This window comes from Pan troglodytes, chromosome 9 (assembly GCF_028858775.2).
Source record: "Pan troglodytes isolate AG18354 chromosome 9, NHGRI_mPanTro3-v2.0_pri, whole genome shotgun sequence".
Classification (NCBI taxonomy): Eukaryota; Metazoa; Chordata; class Mammalia; order Primates; family Hominidae; genus Pan; species Pan troglodytes.
In genome coordinates, this window is record NC_072407.2 from 95,845,268 (window position 1) to 95,862,129 (window position 16,862).

The following is a 16,862-nucleotide window of genomic DNA, read 5'->3' on the forward strand; positions in this document are numbered from 1 at the left end:
GTTATACAATCAACTAGCTGAAGTGAAACAACAAAAGGAAGAAAAAACAAAACAAGAAGCTTATGCCCAAAACAGAGCAAGGGCAAAAGAATTCCATAAGGTGAGTATAACTGAGGAGGAAGGACTTAATTTTTCAAGCATGAAGTACACAACTGAAACTCAAATTTTTATTCCTTCCACAGAAAACACTAGAGAAACTTCGAGCCAAAAATACATGCTGACTTTCTAGAAATAGTGTAAAGGTTTTTTAATTGTGTATATGTAGCATTAGACAAAATTATTTAAAGTCAATAAATTGTTATTCGAGGAATTCCATGTTGTGATTTCTTCCACTGTCCATCAAGGTCACTTTAGATCCTCTAAAGAGCTGGAGTCAAAAGATTTATCTTCAAGTTTGCCCTGAAGAAGAGAAATTTTGATTAACCTTTAAAACTCTCACATGGCAACAATCATGGATTATTACGTTTTATATCTCCTCAGGAAAACATAGCACCAAACATTAGGAGTGCTATGGCTTCCTATAGAGAACTTCCATCTTTGGTCACAGCGTCAAGAGCTCTGGGTTTCACAGCCTCATGAGCCCTCTTTGAAATGACCCATACAAATGTCTTTTCTAATGCATACATACCTTTTTAATGAAACTGATCCAGTTGTCCTGTCAGCCCTACATAACAATAGTATAAAAGTAAATTTTACATTTCCAGAGATGAGTGTACAGTGAGTGAACATGAATGAGTCCCTAGAACGAGCCTGAGTTAACTCTACTACAAACTGCTTGGTTATTAGCAACCCACAAGGGTTACAATATAAAGGCAAAACAAATTTGCATGATTCAAGAGATCTAGGAGAATTTTCAAATCTCACTGATTTTAAAGAAAAATCACGTGGTTCACATTTTATTTGTATTGCATTTCTATTACAGTTAATCAACTGTTCCCAATAAGCTGATTGCTAGCAAAGTAGCAGATAGAAAACCTACTGGGAAATTTTTTTATGGTCATGTCCACAGCAAATGAGAAACTGCATTCTAAAAGCCTTGGTAATGACCATTACACCCTTGAGCAAATAACTTATAGTTAAGATAAAAACCATTACTTGCCATAATTACTTTGGCTTCTGTCATCTCGTTTTAATATGGATATACTGATGAAGACTTCAAAATTCACCTATGGAAAAATGTGTATTTCAAATTTATATTTACTATTAAGTACAGAAATCTATCTTTCAAGAATGAGGTTGCTTAGGTTCCAAAGTATCCTGAAACCCGGCACCCCAAGTAAGGTATTGAAAATTCCATGCTTAAAATAGCTATTTAAACTAATAGGTATTTTTAAAAATCAATGATCCCATGCCCATTCATATCCGAATTTGCTCTATGATCATGTTTCTGGTAACTTTTACCTTTGGGCTTTTATAATCTTCTGAAATACAATGCAATATTTAATGTAAATGGATGTTCAGAAAGGCCATTTTCATTCAGCCCCTTCAGAGCAGTTGAACATTTCGCCCATCATCATAACATCGTTAATAATGAAGTTTAAACACATAATAACGTAAGTCTAGTCTTTTTTTTACTCCTAAGTGGTGATAGATGTTGCAATAGCATTACTAGATAAATAAATAACCTAAAATAACGTTTGGAGAAAAGCTAGTATTCAACAAAATAACCTGCATGGCCTTTTAAGTAATGAATTAACTTACCAAGAATCTTTGGGATCTAATTTCTTCAACCAATTTACTTTAGGGTCCTAGAATTTGAATTGTACAAAGTACAGTTATATTTTGACACCTGATCCAAGACACAGTCATGTACCACATTACAATGTTTCAGTCAATATACAGCATACAAAAAAAGTGGTCCTATAAGAGCTGAAAATTCCTTATTAAATGTTATTTCTAATATTGAAAAGTCAACATTTTTCTCCTACATTTTTACTCATAAACATGGCAAAATGTTACAGGTCTCATTGTCACCACTGCAATATGCATACTGTGATGGAAGCATAACCTGTCTCAATTTAGCCACATTAACTATTTTTGGACACCATGATCAACAGTGCCCATTCTCTAGAATGAGGCATTGTAAAAGTCTTTAAAGCTTAGTAGTGTATTTGTACGAAGTTCTTGTTATGCGTGCAGTGCTACTGATAGAGGGAAACAAGCAGAATCAATAGAAACAGAGAATCTTACCTTTTTACTGTAGGTGGTGGGGATCTGCCTGGTTCTCAATTTGACACCTTGGAAAAAAAAGCATTGCTTACTATTTTAGAGTATATCAAACTGAACACTCTGAGAAACCTACACAAATACTGTATCAGTAGAAATACCAGGTTTAACAAGCACAAAGCCAAGAAAACCAACGATGCCAGATACTGAATTTCTATAGCACTGACCTTTGAACACCCTAGCAGGTGTAAACTGCTGAGTGCAGATACCATGCAGTGCAATTATGACTGAACTGTACAACTCGTATTCCCAAATTTGCAATATTGCTGAGAAATGCTTTCACAAACCTCTCAAATTCAAGTTCCTTTAACAAGTACAATAATTTGAGTTTTCCTAATTGTCACTGTAATAAGGAAGCTACATTAACTACATTTTAAGCTACAACTCTAGTCTTTGCCTAATCTTTGCCCAGTCTCTCTATAAAACTTAAAGATGGAATATATACATGTAACTTAACAGATCAGACTACAAACGTCAAGCTCATTGTTGCTCAAACTGCCAGTTACACAAAATTCTTTTTATGTAATTCATATCCCTATTGATTCCACATATCCACACAGGTTTACGTGACTTTAGGATGAAATATGTGTAACTGCCAGTTGAATAATGATGCAAAGAACACAGGTAGTTTCGTTTGGTAGGTATAGACATGCAGTCTCTTCATTTTCCTTCTCTATACAAATATATACATTGTAATATTTTTGCCAGTATCTTACTAATTCTGTGTTATACCTGAAATACTGGGATGGTGTAATTTCTATTTTTCATCTTTTGAGTCCTTGATTATTATAAGTTAAATATTTTACTTACCTCTCAACATGAATGAGTTCAAATCACATTCATTCCTATAGAAAGTACCAATTAAAGATTTAGAAAGGATACATTTCCAGTTATTAAAACTAAAACCCAAGTATAAATTTAAGATCCAGTTTATTATACAGCCATATCCAGCTCTGTCAGAATTAAGTTTTAGTTCATGCCCGTTATCATTCAGCAGTTGAACAGTTAAATTCATCATCGGAACTGTAATCACTATTTCCCAAAAGATTATACTGTCACCAATTAAAACTTACCTAAGCGATCACTCAAGAATGGTACAGATGTGTGGAGTATGCCAATACCTAAGGTAAAAAAGTAGATTATCTGGTTTTTCATAACGTTTAGCAACCGTCTTTTTCAAACTTTTAGCAACTGTCTTGTAATTCCTTCCCACAGATCTAACAATAGTCCTGTGAGTAAAGTAAAACCACAGAGTTACTCTATGAGGCGTTTCCAACGACGTGCAGGCTACAGGAAAAGCCCCATCGGGATAGACCTCAACCACTATTTACAAGGTTTTGATTTTTTTTTAAAGACACAGGATCTGCCATGTCTTTTAAAAATCGTGTGATTCTTGCTGAATCACTTGAGCCCAGGAGTTCGAGGCTACAGTGAGATGTGGCTGGATCACATCTCACTGTAGCCTCGAACTCCTGGGCTCAAGTGTTTCTCCTGCCTTAGCCTCCAGAGTAGCTGGGGACCACAGGCACCACTGTGTCCAGCTAGTATTTATACACATAAATAACAAAGTCTAACACTCCATAGGAAAGAAATTATGAGCAGAAACTGCAATATGCTCTTACAATATTGCAAACTGCAGAAACTTCCTACTACGTTAATCACAAAAACAATAATTTCATAATCACATTGTGCTTAGGAGCCAGAGGAATGATAAATAAAAAGTAACATCAAGTAGCTCCTTTACATGAACCAAAGGAAAAAGATTTAAACTTAAGATTTAAGTTTAAAGTCTAACTGTTGTTATGAACTTCAATATTGCAACAGAGGATGTTGTTTTCCCAATTCGAAGATTTCAGCAAATTTTAATTCTTGGCTCAAAATTAGTTGTCATCCATTATAAAATACAGGAATATAATGTGCCTGTAAGTTACGACTTTGGCATTATATAACTTTTAATCAAACTCTACATCATTCAAATTTATGAATTCTTATGACCTGTGTAATCATCTTTTATTATACTATATTTTGCATTAAACCATAAAATCCTCTACCTCATTTTAGATTGTGCATTAATTCAAAATAATGCTGTAGGCTTCAAGTAGGAAATCGAAATTCTGATTATTGCTACAAACTAACAAATTCGGGACCCTCTAATGCTTGCAACTAAAATGAATCTGACACATCACTATAAAATGTGTGAATCTAGGATTCTTCTTTTCAGAAATCAGTATAAATGGGAATTAAAAGCATGGTAGAAATGTCTCTGAATAAAATGAAACTTGCTTGCTCTGACAACATACTGTTTCCTACACATAAACAAATATGATGTGAAAACTCAAATTGAGACATACCTTTAACTCCAGACACCATGTTCTCAAGATAAAAGCCTTTAAAACAAAAAGCCATTGTGTATATCGTCAACATGAAATTGGAATGCAAAATTAATACTGCTGAGGATTTCCCTCATATCCCATGCTGTTTATCTATTCTACAGGCCTAGAATCAACCTTTTTTTCTTAAGAGACAGGGTCTGTCTGTGTTACTCAGGCTGGAGTACAGTGGTGCCATCAAAGCTCAGTGCAGCCTCCAACTCTGCCTCAGCCTCCCCCCTTTCTGAGTAACTCCAACTACAGGCACATGCCCCAGTACCCAGCTAATTTTTAAATTTTTGTGGAGATGAGGTGTTTCTTACTTTCTTGCCTAGGCTGGTCTTGAACTCCTGGTTTCAAGCAATACTCCCACCTTGGTGTGGGGATTGCAGGCTTGACGCATTGCACCTGGCCGGGAACCAACCTTTATGGCTATCAATACTCCCATCAATCAACTGTCTCAGGTATCATAATATCCCTTCTTATATGTATCAAAACTCATACTGAACAATGAGTTCTGGGTTGCAAAAGAGGATTTATTTTTTGCACCTATCTATAAGTCTTTGTCCACGTTAAACAAAAACATACATAAGTGCAGTCCCAAAATGCACTACATAGCAGAGTAGTCAGCTCTATCGTGGTGATCAAAATAATGAACATCAGGGTAATGACTGGTTCTCCCCATGTATACATGTTGAATAAATGTGTATGCCTTTTCTTGAACTAATAAAAAGTGAAAATGGTAGTTAAAAGTAGTATTAGGCCAGGTGCCATGGCTCACGCCTATAATCCCAGCATTTTGGGAGGCCAAGGCAGGCGGATCGCCTGAGGTCAGGAGTTCGAGACCATGGTGAAAGCCTGTCTCTACTAAAAATACAAAAACTAGCTGGGTGTGCTGGCTAACGCCTGTAATCCCAGCTACTAAGGAGGCTGAGGCAGAATCGCTTGAACCCGGGAGATGGAGGTTGCAGTAAGCCAAGACTGCAGCCATTGCACTACAGCCTGGGTGACAGATTGAGACTCTGTCTAAAAAAAATAGTATTAAAGATACTCTAAATTTGGAAAGGGAAATGAGGTTATTACAATACTAAGCATCTGACAGGTCACTTTTGTCATGGCTGAACAAAGCTGGGATAAAATTACAGCATTTCAAATACCCTCTTCAAGATGGTTGGGTGTCAAGTTACTTTCCTTAAGATTTTCTTTTCAAAATTAAAATCACTACATTTCATTGTTTCAATACTCACAGGACACCTGTAAGCTCTTATTCAGAAATCAAATGACAATTTCTCAAATTTTTCTATGTATTTTCTCTGGTGTTTTAATGGTTTTTTTTCTAATTATTACTACTTCACAAGTTTCTTTCACAAACTTCTTCACAGGGTTAAAAAATTTTTTTCTTGTTATAAAGTTCTGGGTTTCAGAATTTCTTCACCACCAGACTGGTACATATATCCACATTTATCTTTATTCATTTCTATGAAGTCGTTTTTTCTATATGCTTCACCTTTGACATTCATGATCCTGTCACATTTTCAGGCCTCTCTGTCCAGTATTTTTGGCTTTTGTAGCTCTCTTTTTAGACAAAGCAGCTTCTTCAGTAATATCCTCTTCTTCTAAGTATACACTCAGTCTTACAGGGAATTCAGAACTTACTATGAAACTATCCCCCTGCATAAAACAAACAAAAAATCATGGATTAAGCAATAACTCAAATGGTTTAGTAATTACATATAGCTGAATGCCCTGGATTACTTCAGATAACCTAGAGACTACATGTAGATGTTAAAAATCCAAATTAACATCTGCTTATTTTTTCATTTGACATCCTAACTAGCAATAATACGTATCAGAATGCTACTTATTAAAAATAGTACTGAAAACCCCATGTTCTTTATCAAGTCTCTAAAAAATTATTTTCCTTCTTGCATTTCCTGCAGTAAACTTATAGAGCTTTTCAAAAGTTAAATGAAGTGTAAGAGAAAAACTAAATATAATTCCTTCTGTACCAACCAACTCCTGCCTTCCCAAAATGGAATAGGAAAAAAATAAGTCACTTACTGCCAATTTGATATCACATTCGTTATCTTCAAGATGTGTTGCATCCTCATCCTCTGCTCTGTAATATTAAAATTTATCATCGAGATGACAGAATCTTCGATGACCTAATTAGTTGTATATTCCACTCTGAAATATAACTGAAACTGCAATACTAGTCAAAGCAAACACAAAATTTGAGACTTTTGTGTTCTAGAGAATTCTAGATGAACTGTGTGCCAAGCTTGGCTCAACTGTAATAATCGCAATTGTCATACTCTGTATCTTTGTTCATTATTTAAGTATAACTATATTAAAGGCAAAATATGAAGCAATTAACATAAAAATTTAATTTATAACCTATTACCAAAGTATTTCATATGATTCCACTTACGTTGACTCCTCAATAGGAGAAATGGATCCATCATCATCCAAAAATTTGTATCTACGACTATCAAAATCTTCATTTTCTAAATCTTCACCAACATTCATTTGCTTCAATGATTCTTTCAGGTGGTGTTCATACTTCAGTTTTTCAATATAGTTAAAAAATCCTCTTGCAACAGCTTGCTATATATTAAAAACACCATAAGTATGTCGAGATTTTATTTTTAAGACCCAGCAGGTGCCTATGTTCAAAAAGGGCAATGCCCCCCCTTACCAAAGACTCTGAATTTGCTATCTTAACTACTCCCCACTTGTGGACTTATCAAATGCTGATTATTAAAATTCACATTACAATTATGAATTTACCTAAGCTGGTACCAAGGAAAAGTGAAGTACATATCTTGTCATGTCTGGGACTTACTAAAGGCATTTTAAAATGTAAAAACAGGAATAAGATTTCTAATGTTTACTATAATCACCTTAAACTTAAGAGATTAACTGAAGAGATTAACATGTATTAATCCTCCCAAATAAAATTTCAGGTTCTGGCAAGGGATCATAAATTAATTCTGAATTCATTCAACATACAACTCTCAAATATTTAAAAAAGTCTAGTACTAAGTATTATCGTATTTTTCAGATAATTGGCTTAGAAACATCTAGGCCTTAAGAATATATCCACTGAACATAAGGCATGTGTGGTTTTAGTTTAGGTTACTGCAAAAGTAATTGCAAGTTATGTGAGCTTTTATTATCCCCACTGAGTTTTAGGGTTGTGTTTAAAGACCTGAGATGGGATAAGATCAAAGGATTTTATACAAAGAGCCTTGGAGCACTATCTTTTAAATATGGCAAAGTGTAGTTATATTAAGAGATACAAGTCAAGATTCAGTTGAAGGATAGGGTGGACTTTAGGGATAAGTCAGTATAGAAGAGTATCAAAATTGCAGACAGTCTGTTCCCAGTATATCTGAGACAATTCTAAATTGGCCAACAAATCATTTTGGGCATCTTGAGTTATGTGTAGCCATGTATGTAAAATGCTGACTCACCTCAAACGTTAAAATTTTTCTCCAAGGTGCGTTTTTTTCATTCTCTGATTCTAAAAATGGGAAGCCAGATCCTCTGCTTCTAAATTGTTTCTTCTTATCTATTAGTGAGTATATAGGATTTCTCCTTCCTTCTGGTCTTCCCCGTGGTCTTCCTGTTGGCTGGTACCTCCTCTTTTTCTTTTTTTTATATCTCTTTTTCCTGTTCTTGAATCTTTCAAAAATAGCTTTTATAGTCAATGGTATTGGTTCAAAAGATGAGTCACTTGAATCACTTGCGTGAACACTTTCAGGTGTATGAACAAATTTTCGAATGGGGTTTCTTTTCTCCCCTTTAGGTGAGTAAGGGATACACTGAGTTTTAAATAAGCTGCTATCAGAAGAGTTATCTCTAGAAAAATGGAAAAAAAATTAATTTCATCTTCTTTTCTTACTGCTTATTACCATTAATACCCAGTCCTAAATGTACATTTCTTCCAAGACCAACTCAGAAAACATGCCCAAAATTAAAAATTTTTTAAAGGATGGGCTCAGAACCAGCTAGCCTTTCTGCTGATCATCCTATTTAAATAGCCCATAATGCTACAGCTCTTATTAAAGAGTTTTGTAGACATCGTCTTGCTGTCACCCAGACTGGAGTGCAGTGGTGCAATCACAGCTCACTGCAACCTCAAACTCCTGGAAACTCCAGGGATGCTCCTGCCTCAGCCTCCCAAGTAGCTAGCTAGGACTAATGGCATGCACCACTATGCTCAGCTTACAAAAAAACTATGTATCTTTCAAGACAATGTATGAGCTCCAAAAGGCTGTATGGTTCGGTTCACTGCTAAGAGCGTCTGAGTAAAACAAACACAGCCTACCGAACCGGAGGATGTAGTCTGGAAGAGATGCTAATATGACCCAAAGAATACATTTTTTCTCGACGAATGTGTCCCATAATATATTCACATTTTGAATTTAAAGTATTTGCAATGCTATTATATCAATCTATGTAACTAGATAAACTTGGAAGGTCAGTGAAATCTAGTTTTCCTTCTTTCCCAATTCCTGAAAATTATCTTTACTGTCACTCATTATATACAATAGTTTCTCGTAATTCAGATACAATAAACATGATTGAATCCACTCACCTTCGATTTGCAAGTTCCACAGCATCAGATGTCACATGGTCAAGAGAATCTATTCCTGATTTATCCATCAATTGCTCTTTGTTTTAAACAGTTTTCTGAAATTATGAAATTTAGTAAATATGACAAAGCTTCCCTAAATATTGACAGTATCTACTACAGTGTTGAACATGGTCAGACTATGCCAATGATTTCAGGCGAAATCATTTACCAAGGTTAAGCTTCTTATCCATTTCAGATCAGTTTCTTTAAAAAGAAATCCAGAAATTCTATTCACAGGTTCTTTCAGTTGTTACCCTCTAAATGTATTCAATGCAACAAGATTCCAAAAAAGTACCGTCCCTTCCAACAAAAGCATCTTTCAATATAAGTAAAAAATGTAGTTTTATCATTAGCCACATATTTTAACGTACAATTACCAATACAGTATTAATGTACTATTAAAAGCCGTTTTCCAAGATCAAAGGGGGAATTCCTAAAGCAAAGTGTGCCCTATATAAACCAGGAAAAGGATCTCCAATCAATAAACCATTTTAAACTCCTAATCACCTCTCCATTATAATTCCTAGATTCTTCATTCCTAGATTCATTTAAGCAACTGAACTTTGTCATATTGTATCTTTGCCATTATTGGTGGAAACTGACAAGTTCTGAATTCTCAACCTTTTTCAATGAACTATCATAATTCTTGTGTCTTCATCCCCATGGTAGAGAGTATACAACATACCAAAAAAAAAAAGAAAAAGAAAAAGAAAAAGATTCCTTCTTGTGAGCTAAAAGAAAAAAGAAAAACAGGTTGGTCTGGGCGGCTCAGGCCTGTGTAACACAGTACTTTGGGAGGTCGAGGCGGGCGGATCGCTTGAGCCCAGGAGCTCAAGACCATCCTGGGCAACGTGGTGAAACTCCGTCTCTACAAAAAATACAGAAATTAGCCAGAATAGTGGCGCGCGCCTGTGGTCAGGAGGCTGGGGTAGGTGGAATACCTGAGCCTGGGAGGTGGAGCTTGTATGTAGTGAGCCTCAGCAACACAAGGAGACCCTTGTCTCTACGAAAAATTCTTAAAATACTGGCTAGGTGTGTTGGCCCGTGCCTTTTCTCCCAGCCACTCGGGAGGGTCGCTTGAGCCGCGGTGGAGGTTGCTGTTAGCCAAGATTGCACCACTGCACTCCAGCCTGGACGACAGAGCAAGACCCTGTCTCAGGGAAAAAAGAAAAATAGGCATGGCAACAAAAATTAAAGATAACTACTTATTTCATTATTGTACATGCCTTAGTCAATCTCTTGTCTCATTCTGTAGCTTCTTGGGACCTGACATGAGTCATTACATATAAATCCTAGGATGAACTAGCAAAATATTTAAATATGAATATTTAAAATATGAAACGATAAGGTCACCAAGAGCTCAGATTTGTTAAATGCCCCCTGTGGTATTTTCCTGGTACAAGGTCTTATTAGTTTTTTTAAGTACAAGATTCTACAAAGTCATTAAATATCGAATGCTCAAAAACGGAATTCAACAAAAATTTGCCCCCATGCTTTAATGGTATACCTGTGGTTAATTTTTTTTTAAAAGTAGGGATTATCAAAATAAAGCTAGCTCAATAATCACTTTTTCGAAGTGTTTAGAAGACACTCCTACTTGGGTGTCGATGCCTCCGTGGGGATTCTGCAATTCTTAGAGGCCACGTGGGCAGAGAGCGGCGCTTTACCCGGAGCTAACGCTGTGACCACCAGCGCCTCTCACCCGGCAGCGCCTAACCTGCAGAAAACCGGCGCCGAGTAATGGGTACCTCACATACGAAGGTTAAATCATTTAAATCACGTAATAAGGTTAAACTTGTCCGCAACACGATTTAACACCTCCATCTCAAGATATAATGAAGCCCGTCCACACTACAACCACGTTTGTGTGGGACTCATACCAGCCGCGTGGCGCGGAGTGGCCTGCGGCCGTGATCCCTTCACCCTCTCGGCCCGACTTCGGAGTCTCGATCCTCCGGACCAACGAAGGGGCCCCGGGAAACCCCAGATATGCAACGCCTCCCCCCGCCCGCCAGGCCCGGACGGCCTCGCCCTCTTAGCAACCTACCTAAAAAGGCCTCGCAGTGGCCCCAGCCGCGCACTTGCTGCTCGTAACCCAGGCCTCGGCCCAAAACCCGCGACTGGCCTGGTGCGTGAGTCCTAGAGCTCTGTACACACCACCCTCCCGACCTCAGCCCTCCAACTCCCGATAACCAGCCGACCTCCTCCAACCGTGCGGAAGAAAAGGGTTGGCTATTTCCGTGGCCCAAGTAATAGTCAGGCCGAAATCTCGCGATACAACTTAGCTTCCGGGAAGAAGGCGAGCGGTGGGAGGAGACGCGACGTGGGGGCGCCATTTTTCTCGCCGCGCAGGGAGGACTGACTAACGTGGGCGGAGCTCTAGCTCGCGTATTCTGAGGAGGCGGGGTTGGCCTAGGCGAAGATCCGGACTCTGGTGTTTTGCTACCGTGACCGTTTAGGTGAGTGGAATAGCCAAGAACATTTCGGCAAATAACAAAAACAAAACGTGCGGTCACTTGTGAGTGGATGAGAACTGTGAGGAAACAGCCTCTCAGCCCGGTTCGTTTCCGGTGGTCTCGCGTTTGCTGAGCTGTAGCCTGGCTTTCTAAACCTGGTCCCGGGTGTGTGGCGAGGGTGACGGGTGGGATGTGTGCCTGAGTGTTTTGTCATCCTTTGTCTATTTCTGCCTTCAGAAATCCTTGTGTGTTAAAATATTGGAGAAGGCTCATCCTTTGACCATGACTCGAAGTGTGTAACCTTTGTGCTGGACGCCAGTGTTATTCCATAGCACGCCCAGGTCTCCTCCCCACTTTTGCACCTGTTTCGTAAGCTCACCCTTTCTGCCTCCCAGGAGTTGGCTAACATGTCACAAGTGAGACCTGTGGAGGATTTGTTTTTCCTAAGTTTCCTCCTACATCCCCCCTGCCCCACACCATTAGTTCCTTGACCGGTTCCTGAGTTAAGATTAAACAGTGTAAACTAGTTTAGTTTTGGTGGGGTTTTTTTCTCCCAAAGTAATTTTTTTTTTTTTTTTTTTTTGAGACCGAGTTTCGCTCTTGTTGCCCAGGCTGGAGTGCAACGGTGCGATCTTGGCTCACCGCAACATCTGCTTCCCGGGTTCAAACGATTCTCCTGCCTCAGTCTCCCCAGTAGCTGAGATTACAGGCGTGCGCCACCATGCCCAGCTAATTTTTGCATTTTTAGTAGAGGCGGGGGTTTCTCAATGTTGGTCAGGCTGGTCTCGAACTCCCGACCTCAGGTGATCCTCCCGCCTCGGCCTCTCAAAGTGCTGGGATTACAGGCGTGAGCCACCGCGCCCGGCCTCCCAAAGTAATTTTAAAAAGGAATGAACTGGTTTGATTTTTCCGCTTTCAAAATTCTGTTTTCATATGATAAACCACAAAAATCAGTAAAGCTGTCTAGTCTTATTTTATAGTTCACATTTTAGGATTGAACGGGCCTTAAAAGTAATCTGGTCTCTTTACCTGCTTTGCTCCATAGTTTGGACAATTCCGGGGATAAAAAGTCCGATCCTTTAGGCAGCCCACTGCATTTGATCCACAGGGTCTGGGCAATGACTAAGCTCCAGGACTGGTATGGCATGTCCCTCACTGCCGTATTCAGCAGCAAGCCTAGCTGTGTAATTTGTGAGGCTCAATGCAAAATGAAAATGCAGCGTCCCTTGTTCAAAAAGAAGGGGAAAAGTGCTATTAAAGGGAAGGAACATTTAACTCCTAATGCAGAATCATTGAAATTTCACATTTCATTTTGTATTTTTTTTTTTCTTTTTTTTTTTTGGAAACAGAGTCTCGCTCTGTCGCCCAGGCTGGAGTGCAGTGTGGCCCGATCTCAGCTCACTGCAACCCCCACCTCCCGGGCTCAAGAGATCCACCCACCTCAGCTTCCCAAGTAGCTGGGACTACACGCGCCCGCCACCACAACCGGCTAATTTTTGTACTTTTAGTAGAGACCAGGTTTCACCATGTTGGCCAGGCAGGTCTCGAACTCCTGACCTCAAGTGATCCGTCTGCCTCGGCCTCCCAAAGTGCTGGGAGTACAGGCGTGAATCACCGCGCCCGGCCACATTTGGTATTTCTCTGTTTGTTTTATAGAGACAGGGTCTTGCTCTGCCACCCAGGCTGGAGTGCAGTTGAAGCAGGATATTCCTCTGACCCCTTCGTGGGTCTTGCGGCTGCGGTGCCTCACTTACTTAGCCCACGGCTGTCAACTCCTCGCGGGAGGGGGCGCGCGAGTGAATGAGGCGGGAACTGGAGTGCTGGAAGCCACGAACTCCAGTCACCCAGGCCTGCTGCGCTCCACCCTTTATGGGAGGGTGCGTGGGGGTGAGCAGATGCTGGAGCCGGAGCGAGCGCTTTTGGTCGCCGGCAGGAGTGAACTCCATGCAGGCCCTGCGGCTGTGTCTAGGGGATGCCCGCGACCCCTGAAGACCCACAACCTGTCTTACAACCTGTCATGGTTGTGAAAAGTTTTGAGAGAACGTCTGCACAGTGTCTAACGGTGTCTGGTATATAGTGTGCACTCAAATGGTAACCAGTTTAGTTGCGATAGTTGGTCTACCCCTCCAGGTGTTAACCTCTGCAGCTCCGTTTCCCTTCTAGACCCTATTTCTGGGCCATCGACTCCCACCAATTAGGCAGGAAAATACTGTTTGCCTCCATCTGGCCCAAGGCTGTATTCCTGGAGTTTATGTGAGAACCTAACTCCTTTCTCAGCTCCAACTGTAACCCTCTCCCCACCTCCAAGACACACATAAACACTGACATACACATGCTACCACACTGCCTGCTGTGCCATCAGCCTGCCTGAAGTTCACATCATTTTAGGATTGGACGGGCCTTCATAATTTAAATTTTATTATGAAAAAGTGATAGTCTAAGGAACTCATTTGATTTTTTTGTCTAAATGTCAAATATAGAGTAGAACGCACAAGTGTCTGTTATAGAAATACTTGAGAGTCCTATATGCACTGTTATCCACAACCATTTAAGCACTTATCCACTAATCCCTAATAAGTACCCCTAATAAGTACATTTCTAAACCAGTTATTCAAGCTACATCCTCCCAAGATTGGACTTTGTTTCTACTTTGGTAGGGACATAAATAAACGGAAACAACTGACCTAACTTTTTACTAAAGAGATAATAAAGGGAATAAAATTAAGATTACATTTGGATTTTAACTTGTGTTCTTATTCCTACTGCAGCAAAAATATCTAAAGTGTTTTTATCGTTATAAATGAATATACTATTCATTGTGCAGATTTTGACATGTTCATAAATAAGTTAGTACCCAATGTTTGCTTGATAAAGAATGTGATAAAATGTTAACATTTGGGAAATCTGGGTGAAGAATATATAGGAATTATTTGTATGTAATATTTGTCAATCTGAAATTATTTAAAAGAAAAAGTTAAACTGTCTCATTCCTGAACAATTATAAATTATTCAACCCAAAACTGAAGGGGGCCTGCCCCTCCACACCTGTGGGTATTTCTCGTCAAGTGGGAAGAGAGACTGAAAAAATAAATAAGACACAAAGTATAGAGAAAGAACAGTGGGCCCAGAGGACGGGCACACTCAGTATGCGAGGACCTGCACCGGCACTGGTATCTGAGTTCCCTCAGTATTTATTGATTACTTTTCACTATCTCGGCAAGGGAAGTGCGGTGGGAGAACAGGGTGATGGTGGGGAGAAGGTCAGCAGGAAAACATGTGAGTAAAGAAATCTGCGTCATAAATAAGTTCAAGGGAAGGTACTGTGCCCAGATGTGTGTGTAGGCTAGATTTATGTTTCTCTTTACCCAAACAGCTCAGTGTAGCAAAGAGTAGCAGAGCAGTATTGCTGCCAGCATATCTCCCCTCCAGCCACAGGGTGGTTTTCTCCTATCTCAGAATAGAACGAATAGTCGGCTTTACACGGAGACATTCTGTTCCCAGGGATATGCGGGAAACAGAGGCCTTCCTCTTTTACTAATCCCTCTCAGCACAGACCCTTTATGGGTGTCAGGCTGGGGGACGGTTAGATCTTTCCCTTCCCACGAGGCCATATCTCAGGCTGTCTCAGTGGGGGGAAATCTTGGACAATACCCACACTTTCTTGGGCAGAGGTCCCTGCAGCTTTCCGCAGTGCATCGTGTCCCTGGTTAATAGAGAATGGAGAATGGCGATGACTTTTACCAAGCATACAGTCTGCAAACATATTGTTAACAAGGCACATCCTGCACAGCCCTAAATCCCTTAAACCTTGATTCAATACAGCACATGTTTCTGTAAGCACAGGGTTGGGGCTAAAGTTACAGATTAACAGCATCTCAAAGCAAAACAATTTTTCTTTGTGCAGATCAAAATGGAGTTTCTTTTGTCTTCCTTTTCCACACAGACACAGTAACAGTCTGAGCTCTCTTTTCCCCACACAAAACTATGTTTAAAATAATTTAAGTATGATTATATAAGATTTGGGGGCCGGGTGCAGTGGCTCACGCCTGTAATCCTAGCACTTTGGGAGGCCGAGGCAAGTGGATTGCTTGAGCTCAGGAGTTTGAGACCAACCTGGGCAACATGGTGAAACCCCATTTCTACTAAAATACAAAAAATTAGCCGGGCATGATGGCACATGCCTGTAATCCCAGCTACTGGGGAGGATGAGACAGGAGAATTTCTTGAACCTGGGAGGCGGAGGTTGCAGTGAGCCGAGATCGTGCCATTGCACTCCAGCCTGGGTGACAGAGCGAGACTCCGTCTCAAAAATTTGGGACCGTTAATAAACAGTTATATATATTTGGGAGATTAGATTACATGTATTAAATCAAGAACAATAAAAGCTGGTATTTGATAAAGTACTAAAGTAAATGTAACATCCTAAATATTTGCAATAGAATGATTATAGAGGATATGTTGTTGGAAAGTACCAGAACTAGAAACCCAGTTTCTAAGCAACCTGTGAATCTTTGGAAAATTAGAAAAAAAAATTTGGAAGAATATTTCAAATGGCTGAAGATCACCGTTCTACTTGCTAAATAGGCATGTTAAGGGCAGAGGCCACTCAGATTAATGAAGTGTTCTATTAACAGTTTTAATGAGAACTCCTGCAGTACTCCTAGAAACACCCTTAAGAGTCTTGTCTGTGTTCCCTGTTGTGATTGGCTTGGAGTAGGATACCTGTCTACCTCATATTACTTACATTTTTCCCTGTCTTCATTTTATCTCCCTCTGGTTGCATACTTCATCACTGAACACTTAAGGTAAGATACTAATCTCTGTGTATGTGCACTTATTTGTTACAAAGTATACTTGGCATATATTTTATTTTTTAGTTGCAATGATAGAAAAGCATATATTTAAATATCAAATTATAATTGGATAGATTATCAGAATTGAACATTAAATCTATTTACCAAGAAAGTATGTTTATTTGTAAATGAAAATAAAAATTTGAATTTCAAAGGCTAATCATTCCATAAAAGTTTCCATTTCTATTCGTAATTTAAATTTTATTTTGAAAAAGTGATAGTCTAAGGAACTCATTTAATTTTTGGCCTAAATGTGAAATATAGAATAAAAAACACACATATCTATTACAGAAATACTTGAGATCCTATATGTACT

At 39.2% G+C, this 16,862-nt stretch overlaps 3 protein-coding genes and 8 non-coding genes across 80 annotated transcripts in view; 2 read left to right on the forward strand and 9 right to left on the reverse strand.

Moving 5' to 3' along the window:
- The window catches only part of CEP295 (centrosomal protein 295), a 68,688-nt gene extending 68,378 nt beyond the window's left edge, over nt 1-310 (forward strand). For 30 of the 47 annotated variants that reach the window (XM_016921796.4, XM_016921801.4, XM_016921802.4 and 27 more), the window contains one exon: nt 1-310. In XM_016921796.4, coding sequence (XP_016777285.2) covers nt 1-229 — 229 coding nt within the window. In that variant the 3' untranslated portion in view covers nt 230-310. The other 17 variants (XM_016921803.4, XM_016921806.4, XM_054662615.2 and 14 more) reach the window with 2 other exon arrangements.
- Nucleotides 154-11,424, reverse strand: TAF1D (TATA-box binding protein associated factor, RNA polymerase I subunit D). 13 transcript variants are annotated; one of them, XM_054662625.2, is made up of 14 exons: nt 11,285-11,424; nt 9,199-9,293; nt 8,072-8,459; nt 7,027-7,202; nt 6,657-6,714; nt 6,103-6,266; nt 4,578-4,613; nt 3,300-3,347; nt 3,037-3,071; nt 2,191-2,237; nt 1,702-1,748; nt 1,100-1,166; nt 629-664; nt 154-399 (listed from the first exon to the last, which is right to left on the reverse strand). In XM_054662625.2, exons 2-6 carry the CDS (start codon nt 9,264-9,266, stop codon nt 6,123-6,125), a joined length of 834 nt encoding a protein of 277 aa, XP_054518600.1. In that variant the 5' UTR covers nt 9,267-9,293; nt 11,285-11,424; the 3' UTR covers nt 154-399; nt 629-664; nt 1,100-1,166; nt 1,702-1,748; nt 2,191-2,237; nt 3,037-3,071; nt 3,300-3,347; nt 4,578-4,613; nt 6,103-6,122. The 13 variants fall into 13 exon arrangements, with proteins under 13 accessions (XP_054518600.1, XP_063640489.1, XP_063640488.1 ...); XM_063784419.1 differs by having other exon boundaries at nt 3,300-3,369; XM_063784418.1 differs by having other exon boundaries at nt 3,300-3,630; nt 3,722-4,613.
- LOC112204895 (small nucleolar RNA SNORA25) lies at nt 465-598 on the reverse strand. The gene has a single exon (XR_002938641.1). It is a non-coding gene; the product is annotated as a small nucleolar RNA SNORA25 (small nucleolar RNA).
- Nucleotides 929-1,049, reverse strand: LOC112204901 (small nucleolar RNA SNORA32). The gene has a single exon (XR_002938647.1). It is a non-coding gene; the product is annotated as a small nucleolar RNA SNORA32 (small nucleolar RNA).
- On the reverse strand, nt 1,452-1,524 carry LOC112204893 (small nucleolar RNA Z40). Its single transcript, XR_002938639.1, has one exon. It is a non-coding gene; the product is annotated as a small nucleolar RNA Z40 (small nucleolar RNA).
- On the reverse strand, nt 1,951-2,080 carry LOC112204896 (small nucleolar RNA SNORA1). The gene has a single exon (XR_002938642.1). It is a non-coding gene; the product is annotated as a small nucleolar RNA SNORA1 (small nucleolar RNA).
- On the reverse strand, nt 2,308-2,446 carry LOC112204894 (small nucleolar RNA SNORA8). Its single transcript, XR_002938640.1, has one exon. It is a non-coding gene; the product is annotated as a small nucleolar RNA SNORA8 (small nucleolar RNA).
- Nucleotides 3,178-3,250, reverse strand: LOC112204916 (small nucleolar RNA SNORD5). The gene has a single exon (XR_002938660.1). It is a non-coding gene; the product is annotated as a small nucleolar RNA SNORD5 (small nucleolar RNA).
- On the reverse strand, nt 3,416-3,547 carry LOC112204903 (small nucleolar RNA SNORA18). The gene has a single exon (XR_002938649.1). It is a non-coding gene; the product is annotated as a small nucleolar RNA SNORA18 (small nucleolar RNA).
- On the reverse strand, nt 5,067-5,192 carry LOC112204907 (small nucleolar RNA SNORA40). The gene has a single exon (XR_002938653.1). It is a non-coding gene; the product is annotated as a small nucleolar RNA SNORA40 (small nucleolar RNA).
- C11H11orf54 (chromosome 11 C11orf54 homolog) overlaps nt 11,404-16,862 on the forward strand; it is a 21,995-nt gene continuing 16,536 nt past the window's right edge. For 2 of the 12 annotated variants that reach the window (XM_001141370.5, XM_001141448.5), the window contains exon 1: nt 11,491-11,696. The gene's annotated coding sequence lies outside the window, so the exon portion shown is untranslated. Of the gene's footprint in view, nt 11,697-16,327; nt 16,499-16,862 lie in introns of those variants that run through there. The other 10 variants (XM_063784412.1, XM_063784413.1, XM_009423973.4 and 7 more) reach the window with 9 other exon arrangements.